At 37.8% G+C, this 22,339-nt stretch overlaps 1 protein-coding gene across 2 annotated transcripts in view; it reads left to right on the forward strand.

Moving 5' to 3' along the window:
• PAXIP1 (PAX interacting protein 1) overlaps positions 1-20,210 on the forward strand; it is a 29,942-nt gene extending 9,732 nt beyond the window's left edge. Inside the window, exons 4-21 of one of the 2 annotated variants that reach the window (XM_086865468.1) lie at positions 439-502; positions 834-947; positions 2,809-3,453; positions 6,220-6,925; positions 7,689-7,783; positions 8,746-8,841; positions 9,170-9,307; positions 10,568-10,689; positions 11,248-11,432; positions 11,558-11,601; positions 14,011-14,078; positions 14,467-14,569; positions 15,063-15,231; positions 16,789-16,889; positions 18,049-18,183; positions 18,267-18,342; positions 18,908-18,968; positions 19,428-20,210. In XM_086865468.1, the coding sequence (XP_086721594.1) occupies positions 439-502; positions 834-947; positions 2,809-3,453; positions 6,220-6,925; positions 7,689-7,783; positions 8,746-8,841; positions 9,170-9,307; positions 10,568-10,689; positions 11,248-11,432; positions 11,558-11,601; positions 14,011-14,078; positions 14,467-14,569; positions 15,063-15,231; positions 16,789-16,889; positions 18,049-18,183; positions 18,267-18,342; positions 18,908-18,968; positions 19,428-19,443 (2,938 nt within the window). In that variant the 3' untranslated portion in view covers positions 19,444-20,210. The remainder of the gene's footprint in view (positions 1-438; positions 503-833; positions 948-2,808; positions 3,454-6,219; positions 6,926-7,688; positions 7,784-8,745; positions 8,842-9,169; positions 9,308-10,567; positions 10,690-11,247; positions 11,433-11,557; positions 11,602-14,010; positions 14,079-14,466; positions 14,570-15,062; positions 15,232-16,788; positions 16,890-18,048; positions 18,184-18,266; positions 18,343-18,907; positions 18,969-19,427) is intronic. The other variant, XM_086865475.1, reaches the window with a different exon arrangement.
• Positions 20,211-22,339: the final 2,129 nt, after the last annotated feature.

Here is a 22,339-nt window from a genome sequence, read left to right on the forward strand (position 1 = left end):
AAATAATTTTGTTTCATTTAAAAAATCTCAGCGTCTGCATGTAACACAAAGTACACCTGTTTCTGTAGTAGTTTTTTTTCTGACAAATGGATCGTGGTGCATGGATCTTAAACACAAGATCATATCAAAGTGTGGAAAAGGGGGGGAAGTTGCAGAAGTCTGATGATCTGTCTGTCTTTTCCAGGTCAGTTCTGGTTTAGAGTGTTACCAATAATATTGCAGGTGTCCTGATTCAGTTTGTACATCAAGTTTTTTTTCTTGGTGCATAAACTTTAATTGCAAACAGACAGTGTGCTTTCAAACATGGAAGTTTTTGAATGCTGAACTATTTGGTGTTATCTGAGAAGCATAGCATACTGCATAGGCTGTTTAATTTCCTTCTAATGTCCCTCAGGAAGCTCATCTAATTATTTTGCATCCTTGACACCTGCTTTCCAGTGTAAATGGCTTTTCTCCAGAATCATGTCAAATCTTTTTTGGAGTCACTGCTTGTCTCTCTCAGGTAAGAAGTGAAGCATATTTCAGTCTACTCCAATGTCCATTTTATACAGGATGTTTGAGGAGAGATGCCAGTTTTTCTGTTGTACTGCGACTTTTTCCCCTTTGTTTTCTCTGTCTCTGTTCAGGTTAAAAATTACTCTTTAGTAGTTTTTCTTGTTGCATGTCTTTGACACCCTTTTTTCTCTCTAAATTTTTTTGCTAGTTTAGTATTTAAAAGTGATAGGTAATACATCAGCCAGCCTTGTAAAAGATATGTTATGGATTACTAAAATTCTTCCAGCTGATGACAGCTGGGTGCACAGAACCAAAAGGCTTTTTTACCTTCCTTTTAGGTTTCATCTGAAGACCGAAGTACGCTGTGGGCTTTGATTACTTTTTATGGAGGGAATTGCCAGCTGAGCCTCAATAAGAAGTGTACTCATTTGATTGTGCCTGAGCCAAAGGGGGTAAGAGTTTATTACATGTACAATTCTTCTTGTTGTAGCTCTCATTTGCTTTCAAATAGTCAAAAATTTTCCATCTGCCTGAAGTTAGAATTCTTAAGACTGTTCATTAACAACTAAATTCAGCAAAATTAGGCATTGCAGCTGTTCAGTTTGTACTTATTTTCTGCATGGCTTTAAGCCTGATTTATTCAAAAGATGTCCAATTTCACACTGGTATTTGAATCCCCATTTGAATAAATTATTTTATTCATTATCTTGTTTGTCTTGACCTAATTTTGATATATCACAGTCATTAGTGATTGTGATTTATAAATCCACAGATATGGAATCAGTGAAGAAAAACAAAGGGCAGAATTGAAATATTGAAGAATAAAACATGGGCTGGCACTGGGAGAACAGAAAGTGTGGCTATGGGAAATGAATGCTTTTCCTTCTTTAAAATATAGGAACCTCTGTCGGGCTGGATTCTTTTTGGTGAATATGTGTGTGTGTGTGTTGGTTTTGGTTTTTTTCTTTTTATTAAGTGCTTGATATTTCTTCTGTGGACTGTTTAGAAGGGTGTATTGAACACCCTTCTAGTTGTCCCTTTCATCACAATAGAGTATAATGCTTGGATAAACTTTTATTACCTAAAATTCTGTTTGTAAGAGACAATGAAATACATTAAGGATCATACTTTAATAACTTACTTAAAAGCTTGAATAATAAGCTTTTTAGAACAAGGGATGTTGTCTTTAGCTTGTGAGCCAAGAAACTTAAAGAGGTGTTAGCATTCCCTGTCTGTAGGGTACAAATACTTTAATGCACACAATCATTGAATGGGAGCAATTCTGTGAGATTATTACTTTTTTCTTCCAGTCCTGCTGCTCTGATACACTACAAGGGAAATGGCAGCAGTTTGTAACGAGAACTATTCTGTCACTAGGAAGACTTAGATGATTGATCTGACTAGACACGGGATGATAAAACAAGATCATTAATAATTCTCACCAGAATGGAAGAATAAAATCTTGTGTTGGCAAATAAACTTGATTTCATCTCCAATCTCTTTATTGTGTATGAGTGACAGTTTCATTGTAGGAAATAACTCCAGAGAATCACTAAAATTAATTTTCTCTGAATTTGCTTGTTGTTAATTTATATTGTTTGACATAGAAGAAAATACCAGCTCAATCACTTCAAAATACTAGATCCTGAAATAAGTTTCAAAGAAAGTTGTTCTTTTTCTGTACTGTCTTGATGTATATGAGGGGTTTCCATTAAGGAGGATATTTGAATAAATAGGGCTCTCATTCAGTGTCTATTTATTAGGAAAGAAAATTGTGAAGGTTTAAGATTTAAGCTCTATTCCTGATAAAATGCTTTTATTCAGTAATCAACTTTTAAATATTTGTCTCTACTTTATTATGAAATTCTGACTTTTTCCTCAAATGCTTTTTCATAGTGAGGCTTTTTTTTTTTTTACTTTTTTTTTATAGTGGATAAAACATAAACTGTATTTAGACTTGCCTTAATGTCTTCTTAAAATCATGTACATTTTAGTATTGACCATGATGTTCCTTGCTGCTGGGTTGGAATATTTTGATGATTGGGTTAGAGAAGAATTTTGCAAGTGGAGATATTAGTCTTCTGCAGTCTGCCTTCTGAGTCCTTTATAGTGTAAATGTGGAGAATTGGTGTTTTTTTTGTTTTAATTCTTGGAATTTGTGGTTCTGCACAGTATAAGCCCTGTTGGATCTGGGCAAGATCACTCTCTGGTATTGGACAGCCTCCTTATAATCTCCCTCTCCATGCACTAGCCCTCATCTCAAAGAAATTATTTGTGACTGTTTTGTCTTTAAATATTATTTTTTTTCCCCAGGAAAAATATGAATGTGCTTATAAACGGGAAAGCATTAAAATTGTGACCCCAGACTGGGTACTGGATTCTATAGCTGATAAGAGTAAAAAAGAAGAGACTCCTTATCATCCTCGTTTAATTATATACGAGGAGGAAGAAGAGGAGGAGGAGGAAGAGGAGGAAGAAGCAGAAAATGAAGAGCAAGATTCACAAAATGAGGCTAGTACTGATGAAAAATTATCAAGCCCAGCATCTTCTCGAGAGGGATCACCTTTGGGTGATCAAGCTTTTTCACCAAAATCTACTACTGCTGATAAGGCAAAAGGGGAACTGATGTTCGATGATTCTTCCGATTCCTCTCCAGAAAAGCAAGAAAGGAATTTGAATTGGACACCAGCTGAAGTCCCACAGGCATCTGCAGCAAAGCGTAGGTTGCCTCAAGGGAAGGACTCCGGGTTGATTAATTTGTGTGCCAATGTCCCACCAGTGCCAGGTAACATTTTGCCTCCTGATATGAGAGGCAACCTCATGGCTTCAGTACAAGGTGCCCAAAGTTCTGACCGCCAGGAAATGATGGCCACGTGGAGTCCAGGCATGCGGACGTTAAGGAATATTACTAATAATGCTGATATTCAGCAGATTAATAGACCATCAAATGTAGCACATGTAAGTGTTGGATTTTTAATTTATAAGCTATTGGACTTTTTCTTAGGAACTATAGTGCCCAAGAACTTCAGTTTCCTTTTGCTGTTCTTAAAATACCCAAAGTTAATACTTCCTCTTATTACTTAAAATTGTGGCCAAATTTGTAATTTCCCTGTAATAGGTAACTTAATTTCTAGCAGGTTCACAGAATGCATTTGGGAAAAAACGTTTGGAAGAGTAAAGCTATGTATAACTACAGCGTGGTTTCGATTTTCAGTAAGGACTTCTTGGTAAGGGAGGGAAAATCATTAATTTAGAATTATTTTGCTAGTTCAGGAAACCTGGTTTCCTATCCTTCCAGTTTCTCAGTCAATGAAAGGAACTATTTATGCCATAAGCACATGAAATTGTGAAATTGATTGTTCCCGTGGTAGGTTCAGTTCTATACTGCATTGTTCTGCTGGGCATCATTAGGTTGTTACATAGTATACATATTATGATGGAGAAGTCCTAACATACGCTTTCTCATGCCACTTGTGTAGTTGAAATAATTGCAGCTCTTGTGTTGAATGTACTTCTACAAGAAAACAAAAAGCAAGTGAGCATGCTGCACCTGCAGCGTTTAAATTCTTAGATGTTTGTGGGAAGGGAGCATGAGCAAAGTAGGTGCCAGTAAATGGTAGACATACCTTTTACTTAAATAAGTGCATTGGTGCCTTTCTTTGGGTGTTCATCTGATGTAAAACTTGGAAAGTTGCCTGAGTGGTATAGAGGCTTCCAGCCAGTACTTAAACACAGAAGGTAGAGTCACTCAGAAGCGTTGATTCTGTGCTGTTCATGTGACATCTAAATATGAAATGGACATACAGGCTTTACTTTAAATCTGAGTCTTAGATTCCTCTTCTCAGTGCCTTGAATTATTTACGGGCTGAGACATCTGGGCAAGGCCTGAGCAGAACTGCCAACCATTTGCTCAGTTGGCCAGTGTGGGTAAGTTGGCCACCACATCGTCTCCAGCCGAGTCACTGTGCTGTCAAATACACATCAGTGGTGTCCCTGTGGGAATATTTCTGTCGGCAGTGTTTGCACAGCTACAGGGCACCAGTGGCTTTGGCTTGTCTCTGCTCACCCAAAGTCTGCTGCAGGAGAGGCTGGGTTGTGATGTGTGAGGGCTGTACAGGAGTTCCCTCTCAGGCTGCTGGGCCAGCTCCAGCATGTGCAGGAAAGCTTTGCATCTTAGAACTGTGCATCTGCTTTCTAGAGGGAGGAGTACCTCTTCTACCTTTTCCTCCTATAATTTCTCTTCTACTTTGTGCCCTGAATGATGAGTGCAAGTCTTAGTGAGCATTCTTGGAAAGTTAGTGCTCAGTTTGAACCTCAGATTTCTGCCAAATAAGCAGGATCTGTCATAATCAGGTGTTTGCAAGTACATAGTTATTTTCTGAATATAGCTGTAGAATGCTTTTAAAAGTTTCATCCCTTTATTTTGAAATACACGTCTTGAAGCTGCTGTAATTTTGGGTTTTGGTACTTGTTGTGGAGAGTAGCTCCTCACACCGAGCCACAGAAACATTTTTTGTGTGTGTTATTTTTAGTTATTGAACGTTTCTACTGTGGTGCTGCTGAGACATGAGTGATGGGTGATGCATTGATAATCATGGCCACATGTCTGCTATACCAACCAAATCAGAATTATTTAGATGACACCTGAGATGTTCTGATGTGCATTGTGAAAACACTTGAGCCACCTCTGATGGAGGGTTGATGGATGTCTGGTTGAGAGGATACAGTAATTGGCTTTGTGCTCTAGTGATGGGCTTTGATTCCTCTCACACACTGAAAGTGACACTGTTAAAAGTAGTGAGGGTGAAGGAAACAAGCTTTGCAGGAATCATCAAAGCTGATTTCATGTTTAAGAGACTTTATGAATGGCAAGCCTAGAATTTCCTTTTGCTCCTTCTCATTTCTAATAGGTAGTTTATATTAAAATACTTTAATAAACATGTAGAACTCACAGCAATCTATTAGAGCTTTGCCTAAGTTTCCCTCTTCTGATGCATAAAAATTCTCTTCCTAACTTGTACCTGCTTAGTGTGAAATGATTTTTCTCTTTAGCAGTGAGTTATACATGTAAAAATAAAATTAAATTCCAGATTACTTCACTGTATATAAACCTAAAATCTAGTGTTCGTAAGTAGGGAGGTTAAATTGTTTTGGGCTTTTTTTTCCCAAGAAACCCTTAGTGCTCAGCAGATCAATGTTTTCCTTTGTTTTCTGGTATTGAAATTAAAAAAAAAAGCTATATATTCCTGAATTGGTTCAAAAGAGAACAAGAGTCCTGTGTTTCAAACAGCACTAATTAATGAAGACATCATTAGCAATTTTTAAGTGAAGGTAGGGCTATGGAGCTAAGCTCTGAATTTAATGGTCCAATGGAATTTTAAAATTAATATTGCAGTTGATCAATGTAATTATTAATATAGTGTTAATAGTCATAATGCTGTTGAAAAAAATACTAATAATACAGGGACGGGCTTTAATCTTAAATTTAACTAAAATGTGCATTGCTGTTTATTAGGAGTCATATGCAGCTCCACACTTCTCTTTGTGTAAGTCCTGTCTTTTCATTTTGGTATTAGGCAGTTAAAGATTTTTGTTTAGCTCACAAGGTGTAGCTAAGGTGTAAGGTTCTTTTCTTTTAGGAATTGTATTTTCCCAGTAGTTCTTTAAATATTTTAAAAACCGAATGACAACCAAAAGGTCACAAAAATAATCTTTGTTTTCTAGATATTACAATCACTTTCAGCACCTACAAAAAGTTTAGAACAGCAAGTAAATCATAGCCAACAGGGACATCCAAATGTGGTGCTGTTTAGTCAAGTGAAACTAACACCAGAGACACATTTATTGCAGCAGTCACATCAAGCACAGCAGCAACAGCACCATCCTCTTTTACACCTTCAACCTCAGCAACTTATGCAGCTCCAGCAGCAGCAGCAGCAGCAGCAACCCCAGATCTCCCAGCAGTCTTTCCAACAGCAGCAGCCTCACCAGTTCTCCCAGCAGCAGCAGCAAGTCCATCAGCAGCACCAGTTCTCCCAGCAGCAGCTCCAGTTCCCGCAGCAGCCGCTCCACGCGCAGCAGCAGCTGCACCGCCCTCCGCAGCCGCTCCAGTTCCAGCAGCAGCATGTGCTGCAACAGCAGCTGCAACAGCTGCAGCAGCAACAACTGCAACAGCTGCAGCAGCAGAACCTGCAACAGCTGCAACAGCAACAGCTGCAACATCAGCAGCAGCAACTGCAGCAGCAGCACTTACAGCGACTGCACCAGCAGCATCAGCAACAGCAAATGCAGAATCAGGCAGCGCAGCACTTAACTCAGACACCTCAAGCACTACAGCTTCCAGTTGCAGCCCAGCAGCCACAACACCACCAGCAGCAACAGCAGCAACTGCAGCAGCAGCCGCTTTTTGGGCACGATCCAGCAGTGGAGAGTTAGTAATTATTGCCTTCTGATCCTGAAAAAAAGTAGCTAATGATATGAAGTGGGGTAAAATATCAAAAAGTAATGCTGTGTTTACAGGATGGGATTGGAAGAAATGCCACTCGTGGCTCAGAAATGGTTTTACTGATTTTTAGGCAAATACTTGAATAATAGCTAATGATAATCCAGCAATCTGAAAAGCATAAGAGTGCTGAGAACATTCTCTTTTCAAATTTACACTTGATACCACAAGCACACATTGTGGAACAGTGTTAGTAAATGCATAGAACAACTTCTTAATTTTTTTTTTTTCTGTGAAAGGTGGGGGGGAAACTTTTAAACAGTATAAGAGCTGGAAGGATAGCTACAATTTTGGAAATACTATTAAATTATTGAAGATTCAGTCTTGGAAAGCTGTCACACCTTGCTTTGAATTCTAGTAGAATTGAAAGCTTTTTGGTTGTTTTGGCTGTTCATAGCTGATCTTTGTAAAAGAGGAAGTTGTCTTATGTTTTCCTTTTGGTGACCCTTCCTTTTGCCTCTTTAGCCCCAGGAAATAAAACTGTCCTTAACAAAATCAGACTCTGGGCTGAACTGTGCCTTAAAGGCTTTCAGCTTTGAAATTCTGGATCCTACTTTTTCCAAGGAGGTGCACTTAGGAAGTTTATAACCTGGTAATAGGAAGAGGTTTGTGTAGCAAATGCGTTCTGAGATGAACTCTTCAGAGTTTTAAGTATTTAACTGTTTGTTCTTTATGTGCCAAACTATTTCAGTTCCAGAAGAGTATTTCCTACTGGGCTGTGTCTTTGCAATTGCTGATTACCCAGAACAGATGTCTGACAAGCAGCTGTTAGCAACCTGGAAACGGGTAAGATTCTGCAGTATTTCTAAAAAACTGTAATGTAATGTGATAGTCCCTAAATTCTAAAAGAAAACATTGGAAGTACTTCAGCACTGTTCACTTTTCTTTAGGCATCCTTTTATGTAATTCTTCTGTTACAACCTAAAGAAAATTATTCAGCTGCTGCTGACCAGAAAAAGTAATAGAAATACTTCAGGTGTGCAGCCTGGTTGAATTAAGTCTTCAGTCAGAACATGAGCTAAATAAGCTGCAGCCTTAACTATTTCCCAGTTATTTATACTTTTAATCAGGCAGCTGTAGTACAGCAAATGTAATATAGCATCGCTGTCTATCTTTAATTTCATTGTATAAAAACATTCTTTTTTGCATATAATTTTGGCATTTAGTAGCCTGTGAGGTATCCACCTGAGTGAATAAGATGGAAGAATAGAGTGTTTCTATTTTTTTGCCAACTTCTATTTTTCAGAAAAATCTGATTGTATCCTTTCCTAAGTAAGAGGACTTTGATGTTCTTCAGAAACTTCTGATGGATTTTATAGTTGAATTTTCCCTACAATTTTGCATAATCAAGTAAGCTGTTGACATTTTTAACAGCACTTGTGTTTATTGCTCAGATAGAATTGAATAGTTCATGAAAAATTGTTTAATAGTTGTACTGAAAAAAAAATAAAAAAACATGAGAAGGGTTATTTTTGTTTATATATCTTTATTTTGGGTTTTTTTTTCCATTTCTTCTAAAAAATAGGTTTTTTGTTCAGTGAAAAGCTGCATTTTTAGTTTTGTTTTTTTGTTTTCAAACTTGTTCTAAAGCTAGATAACAAATCTGGTTTTGGGGGGTAACTCTTCAGTAAAGTGGTGCTAATGGTGGCAGTGTCCTAAAGGGTGGACTTTCATTTCAGACTTTTTGTTTCTTAATGTAACATAAAAATTGTTATATCCTAGAAGTTCTGGGTTTGCTCTCTTATCAGATCATCCAAGCACATGGTGGGACAGTGGACCCTACCCTCACAAGCAGATGTACTCACCTTCTCTGTGAAAGCCAAGTCAGTAACATGTATGCTCAGGTAAGCCAGCTGGGAACCTGCACTGCTGCCTACTTCCATTTTATCCCTGGAAAGGCAGGGCTTTGCACTGTGTGCTTCATGCTTAGATAGCAAATACAAAGTTTCTCATTATGTGTTTTTTTATAATTTGAGTTTTTTTGGGGTACAAACTTTGATAGTGTGTGTAGTAGACTTGTTCCAGAGAGCACTAAGGAAGATGCTGTGAGAAAGAGGAGTCTAAAAAGTAGCGAAAAACAATTAAAATCAAAGGTTTGATTTGTAGCAAAAGTGTAAAGTAAAATAAACCTGTATTTTGTGTTTTAAAAGCTGTTTGTGCCTGTATTCCTAGGCTTTAAGAGAAAGGAAGAGATGTATTACAGCACACTGGCTGAATGCAATCTTGAAGAAGAAGAAGATGGTCCCACCTCATCGAGCCCTTCATTTTCCAGTGGCATTTCCACCAGGAGGAAAGCCATGCTCTCAACATGTAAGAAGGAGAAGCGTACTTGAAAAGAATGCTTACTTCATTGCTTGCTTCATTCTATGAGCAGTATTAAAACAGAGCTAGAAAGTGCTTACTCAGAGCAATATACACATTTCTTTTGCCTTGGAAGTAAAGCTCCTGCTAATCTTAAAGTGCTGTTGATGCGGTGCTGCTGCCAGGTGTTTCTCAGTGCTTTGCAAGTCTTCCCGAGGTCAGAGTGGTGAGGAATAACACCTGCCTTTGTGAATTACTCTCAGACACCAAGGGGAAAAGATTGTAGGAGCAGAGCAACAGCACATCTAACAGCATGTGCTTCCTTACCATAACCCAGGCTTTTTGAGAGCTTTTCTTAGTCAGTGCTTAGCAAATACATAAAAAGGTAGCCTATGCTGCTAATCAGAGGATAGGAGGTCACAGTTCCTTTGCCTGTGCAATGGGAAGCTGTGGAAGTGGAATTTTGTGGAATTGAAAAACTTAATTCAGAGGCATCTTGGAATGCCAAGATGCCAAAGTATGTCTTGGCATTGGATTTCTTTGTGCTGGATGCAGACATATGGGATGATGGCCTTGCTGATAGGCTGTCCTGACTGACATAAAACAAAGTACAGTTTTGGGAAAATCAGAATCTAACAACATGCATGTGTACTCAGTGGTTAGTATTAAATGGAATATGCAGTGTAATAAACACAGTTTTAAACAGAAGTACTGTTGCCCTTCCCTAAAGGAAAGGTGAGAAAGGCAAAACTAAAAACCAGTCAGGATTAAAGACAATAATGGAAGATGTGGAATTACAGTTTACCACCTGTGATCAGTTGGCGCAGATTATTTGGCTTCATGGCAGAGTAGAGCACAGTTTTCAGATTTTTAGAACAGAGCAAGTAAGTGTAAGCATTTTTTTTGTGTGTGCCTCTATGTAAATAGCAGCAGAATGAAGATGGCAGATCTCTGAGAAGCAAATGACCTCTAAGCTCTTCCATAATAATGCTGTGATCTCTGTAAATAAGAAAAAGCTGACCAAAAGAATGAAAATGATTCTTCCTGAGTCAGAGCTAGTGCTAGAAACCTGAATTTTTAATGTATAAACAGATCACTTTTAAATTGTACTCTTTGTATCCTACAAGCCACGCTTTAATTGCTTCTGTGCTTTGCTGTGCATTTCATTGTAGCGTAAAAAGTTAGTCATGGAAAAATGTTTTTTCATAGGAGTTCTTTGTAAGTGCCATCAATGTTCAATTATTTATAACTGTGTCTTTCTGTCTGCAGATAATCTCTGTGACAGGATTTGTTGACAGTGACAGAGATGACCTCAAGCTCATGGCCTACCTAGCAGGTGCCAAATACACGGGCTATCTGTGTCGCAGCAATACAGTTCTCATCTGTAAAGAGTAAGTGCTGCACCCCACAGTCCTTGCTTTCTCAGCAACCTCTTGCCAGGTAGTGCCTCTCTGAAGGTCAGGTGCTACATATGGCTCATTTTAGGAGTGTTAATTGTAATCAGTTCTGCAGTTTAAAAACAATAAACTTAGTGATGTTGTTGCTTGAACTAAATTACAGCACATACTAAGTGATAAATTTGGCCTTCTGAATACAGGCAAAACAAAAGTAATTTCTAATTTTCATATTTTATAGTCTTAAGTGATGCTGACCCTTAGATCATCTGTAAGTAAAATACCATTTTTTAATAATAGTCCTGAAATGTTGGAGGAGGTAGAGTTTAAATTCAGGTCTAAAGATTCCATTTACAGCAGAAATTCTCCCCTGACTTGCTTGTTCTGATATGTAGAACAAAAGCATTTTTTTGAGTATCTCCGCTGTCACATTTGAAACAAACAATAGACCAGTAAAGAAGTACTGGTGTTTTAGGTTTATTATTAGAAATTGCTATTTTTACCGTTTTCTTTGCAATACAAATGATTTTTTTTTTTTCTTTGCTGCCCACCAAGGGCCAGTGGGTTGAAGTACGAGAAGGCCAAGGAGTGGCGGATCCCGTGCGTGAACGCGCAGTGGCTCTGTGACATCCTGCTGGGGAACTTCGAGGCGCTGCGGCAGATCCAGCACAGCCGTTACACCGTCTTCAACCTCCAGGACCCACTCTCTCCCAGCCAGCACCTAGTGCTGAACCTGCTGGGTAAGAGTCACAAACCCCTCTGTTCTGCAGCTTTTTATGTGTCTGTTTCATCAGTAGGAGCGTGTTTCCTCTGGTGTAAATAACTCGTCAGTGGTGTCATTTTTGTTCTGTTCTCCATTCCCTAGATGCTTGGAGAGTCCCATTAAAGGTGTCACCAGAACTTCTAATGGTATGTTGAATTACTTTATATATACAGCTATTTTGATAAGTTCACTCCTTGCCTGTGCTGAAGCTCCTAGTTGTGCTTTTTGCTAATGTTCTGTTTTATTTTGAGAAATCTGAGAAACAATCTTTCGCAGAATTAAGGAATTTTAGTGAGATATACAGAATGAAGTTGCTGTTGTGACACGCTTTGGCCTAGATGTTTCACTCTTCAGTTTCTACATCAGACCTTTAGAAAGGGCTTAATACTTTTTTTAAATCAGTACCTAACATTCTATAAATGAAACCACATAAGGATTTTTAAGACAGAACACCCAAAATCAGTAAGGATTTTGTTAGACTATTGACTGAATTTTAAGTACGAAACATAGTGTAAGTTAAGGGTGGAACTGCTTCATATCATCTCTCTGATGGATACTAAGAACTAAAACCATGGATATACATACCATGTATTTTAGAATTTAAAAATATACCATGCATTAAAAAGTGTAGTTGATAACCCTGAAATGTCAGCAGGAATGAACAATGAAAAATAATACTTTGAAAAACATACAAGAGAAGTAAATTTTTTTCATGAAGGGTATTCTGCAAACTGTGCAAAATACAAGTTCTCTGTGTATTCAGAATAAGCTTCAGTTTCCATGTCAGCTCTTACACCTGTCTCATGTTCTTGTACTATAAATTTTCTTCCATTTCAGATTTATACTTGATAATTTTTCACAGTATGTCTTGTAGGTATATTTATACTACAGGTGACTCTCAGATAATATTTTATATTATGCAAAAACATTTTGCCACACCTCTTGTGTTTGGATCACTTGTATCTCCATCCCTTTGTAAACCCTTCAGAAAAGAGGTGCTTAGTAACTCTCAAAATGTAATTTGTAGCATTGTTTTAAATGGGGATTCAGGGCACTGTCACTTGAATACCTTTCAGTTCTAGAAATAGGCACTATTGTTTTCCTGACCATAAGTTTGAAGCAATCTTCTTATAGGCCCTTGTGGATTTGTTTCATGGGCCGGTAGGAAACTCACATTTAGAAAGCTAAGTGCTTTTAAAAATCCGTGGTCTTCATATTTCCCTGAAGAAGGAAAATATTTTGCTTTTATGAAATACAAAACTTTTAAAGAAGATTCAGTATGCAGTGTTAGTATTTAAAATAGCTTTTAACTAACCCAGTTTGGTCTTATCACCACCCTTTGCATCCACACTGCAGTTGAGCTCATCTTAAAACTGGATGTGTTCTTTGTGTGGGTCAGTCACACCAGGTTTTTGTCCATGTTTTGTCTTGTGTAGCAAATGTAGCAAGCGGACACCTAAGGGATCAGATGGGTAATTTAGTACCTCCCCACCTGTATTTATATGGGGACCCTTCTTGCCCGTGTGAAGTGGGAATTTTGTGAAGGGCTTCTGGAGACAATCTAGTGCAGCTGCCCTTCAGGTGCCCACACAGGAGTATGGTTTGGTAATGGAAAATCTGGGCATGTGGAAGTGTCAGGGAGGACGAGGCACTTAACTGCCTTCACAGTAGGCATTTCTCTTTGTCTTGGGGTTTGGGGTCCTCTTCTGAGAAAAGCTGTCTTGTCAGATGCTGGTGATGCCATCTACCTCTTGCATTTTCATAGTTCAAATGTCTATCAAAATGTGAATGTGTGCACTTTTCTTCCCAGCTGCTCATACTATGGGCTGTCTAGCATAAAAATGTCTGCTCTGAGAGCAGGGAGCAAACCTCTGCTTTGGGAGGCTTGTTCCTCCCAAAGGAACATTCTCACAGCAAGGCTGGGACAATGCTGCCTGTCTTTCTGGTTATGTGCCTCTAGGATTCTTCATTAAATTTCAGGTATTGATTTGAAGGATAAAAAGAAATAGATGCCACACACTTCTGAACCTGGGAGCTGTGGTTTCAAATTTACTCACACCAAGAAGAGCCTAAAAGCTGCATTTAATCACCCCTGGGCACATCCTCTAGAGGCTGATCTGGTACTGGGCAGGTGGCACTTCCTATCCAGCTTCTGTTTATGTAGTTAAGGAACTTAAGCTTAAACCAGTATTTTCTGGGATATTGCCATTCCATGGAATTTAGCACCAGGAAGTGCTAAATTTATTGTAGTCTTCATGTACTTAAAAAATGAACAGTCTCTTTCTCATTTAATGAATTGACTTTTCCATTGATAATTAGCAGTGTTATTTAAAGGAAAAAAGTCCCACAGTCTTTTGTTTGGTGTGCACTTTCAGGGTTACATAAGTTTGTGGAGAAGCTTTGGCTGATGCTCAGCTTTGCTCTTTGGTTTGTTGTGTAAATAGTAGGTGCCCCATGTATAAAGCAGCATGTAATTTTCATTTGTGATTAATTCTGGATAGAAGTTGGTTTCCTTGCTTAATTCAGATCTAAACATGTAACTGGTCTGATTTCAGGGTGTGAGGTTGCCTTTGAAACCAAAGCAAAATGAATCCAGTCTTCAGCCGTCTTCCAAAAGAGCAAGGTAAGAACAGCAGGCAGTCAATGCCTGTAGTCCTTAACTGACTCTTCTTCAGAAGTGTCAGCTGCCCATCAGCCTGCACCATCCTGTGCCCTGCTCAGTGAAGTAACTGTCAGTGGGTTTTGGATGTTGCCAGTTACTCAGTTGGCAGGAATAAAACAGTAGCTAAGAGAGTGAAGTACTATGAGATATGGGAGAGTACAGAAAGAGGACAATATGTCGTGTTCTCTGCATGGTGATTTTTTTCTTCAGAAAAAGTTGTGCCTAATTCTCATTCATCTGGATCATTCCATTGGTGAAACTTGCAAAAGTGTGCATGTCCAATTTCAAAATTACTGTTCTACAGCCTTGGGCCCAAATGTCACATTCTGCTGTATTTCCTGTTCTGTAGGATTGAAGACCTGCCGCCACCTACTAAAAAACTCACCCCTGAGCTGACACCAATGGTGCTCTTCACAGGATTTGAACCTATGCAAGTGCAACAGTACATTAAGGTGACTTTCAGGCTCATCTCTTGTGAAAAACATTGAAAACATCTGACAGCTTTCTTACGGATGTTGAATTTTTGCTAAGACTTGATTAACATATATGTCTAGTGGATAAAAACCAGTATTTACTGGCCCTGGGGTTAGAGTAAGTTTATGTGAAATGAGTTTAATTTGGTAGCTGTTCTCCTTTTTAACTACTTTATGCTACTGTGCTACTTTGCTTTTTCTTTCTGTGGGACTGCTCTAAAAAGCAAGAAAGCCCTTTCCACATTTGTTTTTAAATCAGATGGTATTTATGTGTGGAAATACCTGTATTTTCAATGGCTGTAAATTCTGACAAAATTAATCAACTTAAGTAAAAGAATCACAGAAATCTACATTTACTATTTCATTAGCACCTTAGTTTTATTTGATGTGATAGATACAGTATTTAGTTTCTTTTTTACCTCCATTTTTAAAAGACTATTCCATTCTGGTTTGTGTTCTGTACAACTTTCAGAAACTGTATATCCTTGGAGGTGAAGTAGCAGACTCTGCCCAGAAATGTACCCATCTAATTGCCAGTAAAGTGACCCGAACTGTCAAGTTCCTGACTGCAATTTCTGTAGTCAAGCACATAGTGACTCCAGAGTGGTTAGAAGAGTGCTTCAAATGCCAGAAATTTGTTGGTGAGTTAAATTAGTATCAATTCCTATAGTAAAATAAAGGTTCATTGACAAGCATATTTAAATACACTTTGTTGTTTTGTCTTCTGACTTGAGTGTTTCTTCCCAGTTTTATAAAGATTTCAGCTTTTGAAAGCAGAAATTTTAATTCTACAGCAGTCTCATTGTCATCGTTCACACCTCTTGAAGAATAATTTGCAAAGTTTTTAAAAAATGGTATCAGCAGTTAGTTTGTATTCCACTTTAGTTAGAAGGTTGTGTTAGTTTGGTTAAGCAAAGCTGCCACAAGAATTATGTTTGTTTGTTTGTTTGTTTTTTAAATCAAGTTCTCTTTCAGCAGTACATTTTGTTTAATTTAGTTTTCATTTAATACAGTTTCTTCCCCTTAAATGAAAGAAAAACACAAAGTTTGCTTTAGGATGATTAAATGATTGGATAGCGTTAAGTATTGTATTTCATTCTTCTGTAGCCATTTTGTAGATTTTTACCTGTAGTTGCATTATTTTTTAATTCACCCTTTCTGAAAGTGTGATTATTTGGTTCATGATTGTCGTGTGCTTTTTATATAATTGGTTAGTAAGAAGAAAATGTATAACATTGCTGGCTAACCACTGTAAAGACTTGAATCTATGGATAATTAACTAATAAACCAGCAAACATTTTTATAAATCTCTAGAGGGCAATTTGCTTACTTCAGCCAGTGAACTGAGAAACTGATTAATTTGAAAATGCTTAAAAGATGAAGAAAGTCAGGGGATTTAGGAGGACTGTTGTGATCTAGTACTTGAAGTACTTTACTTATTCACTGAAATTAGGTTAATTTGTAGCTAATGGGCTGGTTCCAGTTTTGTACCTGCTATAATGATGGAAAAAACGGCAGTTGTTTACAAAAAATGGTCTTAATTGTTTCTTTTGTCTTTTGAAAGAGTATTAACACTGTCTCTTGCAAGTTGTCAGAATTGTCCTTGGAGAGACCAATTTGTTCTCTGTATAATTTTTTGATTTTGGTTTTTAGACTTGGGGGTTTTGGATTAAATTTGATTTAGAAACGTGTTTGACATAGCTTTTTTGGAAAGACAAAGACTGAAATTCCATCCCTAATAAAAAACTAAAAATTGGGTGAATAACAAGACCAATGAAACAGATGGAAAGTTCTTTCTGTTGCAGCTGTGTAAGGACTTGAAAACAGTTTCTGGGCTGCCATAGGTGGTCACAGTACTTTGAGTTTAAACTTAATCCTTCTGCTTGATTATTCTCCTTTACAGAGAATATAAAAAAAATAAAAATTTGCAAGTACATCCAATAAGTTAGAAAAAGGGACTTGATAGGACAGTGATTGTTGTTAGGTATGCAAGTGTAAAACATAGTTTAATTCTCCAAGTATTTGATAGTCATCTTTGTAAGAAGCCTAATGAAGAGGGATATTGTAATGATGTTAAATTCTAGTAGGTGTCTGCCATTCAGAGCCACTCTGCCACCAAGATGTTCTGCTCAGATTTCATCCTGTGCCATGGGAATGTTTGTGTTTTGTGTGCCACATCATCAATCTTTCTTTTTCAGACGAGCAGAACTTTGTGCTCAGAGATGCTGAAGCTGAGGTGCTTTTCTGCTTTAGTTTAGAGGAGTCTCTAAAGAGAGCCCAAGTAGCTCCACTATTCAAGGTAGGCAGTTTACCACAGCATTTAAATACTTGGGAGATTTTTTCAAGCTGATTTTTCCAGCACTGGGGCCACAGATTTTATAGCTGAAAGCAGTAGAGCAGGCTGGCATATAACATGAAACATTTGTTGTAAATTTTCGTTTTGACTTTATGCCTGTTTTGTGCCTCAGCATCACTGGGGTGGATGTAAACCCTCTGAATGACTGGATCCTGTAGATGTTAACCAAACAGTCTCAGTATATTTGTTCCCTTCCAAAATTTAGAACATTGCTTTGTTACTTGGAAAAAGCCACTTATGGCAGGGACACTATTTTCTTTATTTTCTCTTTCCTTTTTTTACACCAGCTTCATAGTCAGAGCACTTGCCCATAAAAATAGGAGTCTGAGAGTGAGTTTGCCCTTCAGTCTCAGGGAGTTTTAGTGTGAATCTCCCTGGAGACTGCACTTTACACCAGGCTGTTTGCTAGGATGGTGCAAGATGTTTTCGTGCCTCTGGTTAAAATTGCATTTCAGTGCAGAGAGGTATCTGGAGATCTGAGTTGCTAAAGATTCTTCTGCCTAATTGAATTACAGACTGTTTATGGAGGTAAACCATCTAAAACAGGTATTTTTTCAACCTCTAATGAATAAGAATCTATGTCTTCTATTATCTCTAAATGCTACATTTTGCTCTCAGTTTTGCAGATTAAATAGTAAAGTGTTTTCTGGTTTTTATTCCCAGCTGATAAATAATCTACTTGGTGATCTGATCACCTATCTCGGTCAAGTAGCAGAATAATTTTTGTCAGGAAGTAATAAATTGGGTGTTAATTAAAAAGTAAAAGTTCTTTTTTAACATTTGAGATGTCCCTGTGCTCAAAGAGGCAAGGAGCATTGTTCTTAGGTGTCTTGCCAAGCTGCAGTTGTTGCTTTACAGGTGTGGAAATAGGCACACCTGGACTGTTCATATTTATACAAATTGTGGATTCGTCCCCTCCAGGGGAAACATCAACAGGATTTTAAGGACAACTCATCAACTGATAATTCTGTATCCATAAGCCCAACCTCAGTTTACAAAGCCTGCCCTGTTGTATAGAGGAAGTGTCACATGACATTAGAACTTTATGTGTTGCAGAAATCAGTTAACATAATAATGCTTGTTCTTCCTTTTCTCATTTTAGGGAAAATATTTTTACATTACACCCGGAATTTGTCCCAGTCTTTCCACCATGAAAGCTATTGTGGAGTGCGCAGGAGGAAAAGTATTATCTAAACAACCTTCCTTTCGAAAACTCATGGAGCATAAGCAGAATAAAGTGTGTTGAGTATTACTTTCTAAAATTTATTTATAATACCTTACCATGTTCTTCTAAGCTTACCATTACTTTCTTTCTTTTAGAGTTTGCCGGAAATAATCTTGATTTCCTGTGAAAATGACCTTCATTTGTGTAGGGAATATTTTGCACGAGGCATAGGTATGTATAAGCTTCTGTTGCAATTGAACAGTATAGCTGCTACTTGGATTATTTTTTTTTTTTTCTATTTCCCAATTATTATTTAAGAAACAGATCTTTTAAAGCTTTCAGATACTTATAGAGGAATACATGGACTGTCCTGCAAACCATGAAGAAATCCAAGCCAGCTGTTTGCTGGATATATCTAACAGTTAATTTTTAGGCAGATCACCATGCATTTTTTAATTTAGCAACATCAGTATGTTACCAATACTATTCTCATCTTAAATTCAAAGCACAGCCCCGTACCAGCTACTAAGAAGAAAATTAGCTGAAACCAGGTTACCATCTCAGTATTCATCAAGTGAGTTAGAGGTGTTCACTTTTACTTTACTTTACTTTTACTTTTATTTTAGTGTAGAGCCCCAGGAAGTGCTGTACTTTGTAACAGTGTCAGGTATGAGGGCTGATAGTAAGGCTGTGATGGTGGTGACAACAAAGGCCTGGAACAGCCCCTCCTGACACCTGCAGAAAGAGGCAGAATTTCTCTGTAGGGTGTGAACTGTATGAATTTTTATATTTCCAGATGTCCACAATGCTGAGTTTGTCCTGACTGGAGTGCTTACTCAAACACTGGATTATGAATCATATCCTTTTTGTGCAAAGACATTCTGCTGCTTAGGGGAGTATGGCTTACTAAAAGTTTAGGAACTAATTAATTGTAATTTTTTAGGATATGTAATGTTTACTTACTAGGAGGGTAGTTTAACACCCAAGAAAGTAGCTTAAATTCAACATGGAATTACTTCTTGATGGGAAATACTTCAAGGGAGTAAGAAGGCAGGGTGGATGCAAAGGAGTAGTAAATACTAGAATAAATTAGTAAACAGAATATTAGGCAATGGGAAAAGAAGTTGCCTCTAAGGGAAATGTGTGACACAAGTTACTTTCAGATGATGAAAACAACATTTTACTGAAGGTTATAGATCCTGTTTGATAAATGCAGGGGAGGGACCAGTGAGGCCTTTGTGTCTTTATGCATTTTTTTTTATAGAACTCGTATTTTGCTGACATTTCTTACAGTTGTTCTTTCTTAACAAGCTTACATATAAATTTACTTGATGGATAGTAAAATGCCTTACTGCTCCGGAATCCTTGGAGCATTATATCTTGCTATTCAGCCATTGTACAAAGCAACTAGAACTTCCTGTGGATGCTGTTTTCCAGCTGTTTTCCTAGGGATGATGAGCAGTTTAAAGCAGGAAAGCAAAAATAAACTGCATCTTTTTTAGGATGTGTAATTTTATTATGCTGAAACATAATTTACTATGTTTTGTATTATACTAGCATTTTAAAAGAGCCCACTTTAGGTATCATGATGAGCCCATTTTTAAGCATTTTAAAATAAATTATGGTACTTCAGCCAAAAGTGTAATTTGGATGTAAAAATAAAAGGGCTTGCTATCTATTAAATTATGGATGTTGAAGATGAAAATGTTTTGTACTTTATTTTTATTTCTTATACTCTATTTTCTTTTATATTGATATTTTGCCCACATTTGAAATAAATGTACTTTTAAATGTTTTACTCTATATTTTAGTGGTCGTTCATTTTTTTGAATACTGTGCAACAATAGCACTCTGGTAAGAGTAAATTACTCAAATCTTTTTCCAAGCAATGTGAAATTATTTTAAACTTATTTTACCAGGTATGTTTTAATATATGAATCCCAGTGCTTTAAAGGGAAGTTGTTGTAAATGTATATATGTGTTTCTACTGAAGCAGAGAAGCAGTTTGAAGGAGAAACTATAACCCTGCATATTCCACTGTTGTGATAACTTTTTGTTTGTATAGTGAGTTTTACTAAATAAATACTAAAAAAACAGTCTCCCGAATCTATATTCAGTTGTATTTTCTAAAACACACACAGTTCTAATAATCTGATTTGACCATTTTTACCAGTTTAGATTCCAGCAGATGAAAAAGTGATCCTAAAAGCTTTTCTTTTCTTTCTGATCAGCAAGACAATTCAGCTCTGATGCTGTACAGACAAGTGAGTATCTGCACTCCCCCATCAGGGCAATTACTGATTTCAAATATCTTTTGTGCTTTGGCTTAAAGTGTAAATCCAGCTGGTGCTTGGATTTACTGATTCTGCTGCCTTAGTTGAACAAAGTGCTTAAGTGAATGACAAATTGCTGCTGTAAGAACACAGTGGTAGTAAATGTCAAGATGAGTGAGGTCCCACAGAGGTCACTGTGTGCCTGTTGCCTTTTATTGCTGGCTCTGGTTCCTCAGCTGTATTCGTGTCCTGACCTGCTTCTGTGCTTGGCTTTTCTTTTGGGAGCGACAGGGGGCTACCTGAGGATCACAGGAGTGGTAACATTTCTGCCAGCATGTCTTTTGGTAATGTGGCAAAGTGGGATAAATGAGAATGTTGCACTTTGGTCAGGATGATTTTAAATGAATGAAAGGTTAAAAAGGTGTGGTAAGGATGGGAGGAAATGGTACCTTTGAATGCCATTTACTTCTGTCAGGGTTCTGTGTTTATTCTTAGTGTGATGTTACAGCTTCCTTTCTCCATTATGAGACAGGAGAAGAGAAGATCTATAATGTGGAGACCTAAGGTTGGAAATTGATTATATGATTTTATGCTTTAATGTTTAAAAATAGTAAAAAAAAGGAGGGACTGCAGTGGGAGTTAATTGTTAGTTGATGAGTTGTGGTAAAATAACTTAAATTGTTCAAACGTGGACCTGGCAAGTCTGGTCTTCCTGTCAGTGGAGGGACAGAACATCTCTGAAACCTGACTCAAAGAGCCCTGCAGAGACACATCTCTCAATAGGTCAACAAATTAGTTTAGTTAATCTTTCAGAACACAGAAAATAAATAAAGGTAATCCCACCCTAAAGAATGTTGGAATACATTGCATGAATACTTTTTTACTGGAGAAATAAATGCACCTTTTCTCCCACTTAAGAATGTAATACTGAAAAGATCTAAATCTGTGTTAATCTCTTTGAATGAGGAGATTTTCTTCATTGTACTTGTTACCAAGTGGCAGGAAGATTTTTTTGAGTGCCTTTTCCTTTAAAACAATGATCAGTTGTTGCAGCTTTTGAGTGCTTGGCAGTTCTGTGGTTCACAGAACTTGCATTCATGTTGTGTACCTGTCATGCATTCAGCAGGTCTTCTGCCCGCCTTCCCAATGATGTGTTGTCCTACCAAGTGTAAATGCTGCTTTCAGAGAGACACACACGTGTCAGGAGACAGCTCAGCTGTGCACAAAAGCAGACTCAGGGCACGTGGCATTGCCCCAGTGAGTCCTGGAAGCTCAAGAGACCTGCTCCAGGAGCTTGGTGCAAGATGAGAGCCTCGCTGAGGGAGAGGCAGAGGGAAAACAGGTTTGGATGTGTTGGTGCTTTCAGCCTCAGCAGCATAGACTGCTCCACTCCATAGTGCATTTATGCTCACGAGGAGTTCCCACCCTTTTGCAGGATTGGCTTGCTCCACATTTTCCACTGTGAAGCAGTGTTGAGGATATGTAATTCCTTTGCCAAAAACTGTTAAGACATGTGAGTGCAATAGCATCTGCAAGGTAAATGTCCTTACAAAAACTATCCAAAGTGCTGTCAGATACTGCATAGAGAAGCTTGAGGAAAACCAAATGTGATCATGGAACAAATGAACCCCATGGGAAACATGAGTGGTAATGCATCTGTTTCATCATCAGTGGAGACAGTGTGTTTATTTAGCCAACATACAAGTATGACTGATTTGATTAACCTTTCAATTAGAGTGAAAAACACAACCTGCCAAGAAACAGTCTTTCAAGAACCATGGGAGCTGTCCAGAGCCAACTGGCTTGCACAGATGTTCCTGTGTGTGTGATTAGTGACAGAGAAAGGGTTTGATGGAGTATTCTGCTTCAGCATTGCTGTTACGAACATGCTTTTGCCTTAGTGGAAGGCTGTAATGCTTAAGTGTCCATTTGCTCCTGTCCTCTGTATCAGGGGG

The sequence above is a fragment of the Cyanistes caeruleus genome, chromosome 1 (assembly GCF_971803275.1).
Source record: "Cyanistes caeruleus chromosome 1, bCyaCae1.hap1.1, whole genome shotgun sequence".
Taxonomy (NCBI): domain Eukaryota; kingdom Metazoa; phylum Chordata; class Aves; order Passeriformes; family Paridae; genus Cyanistes; species Cyanistes caeruleus.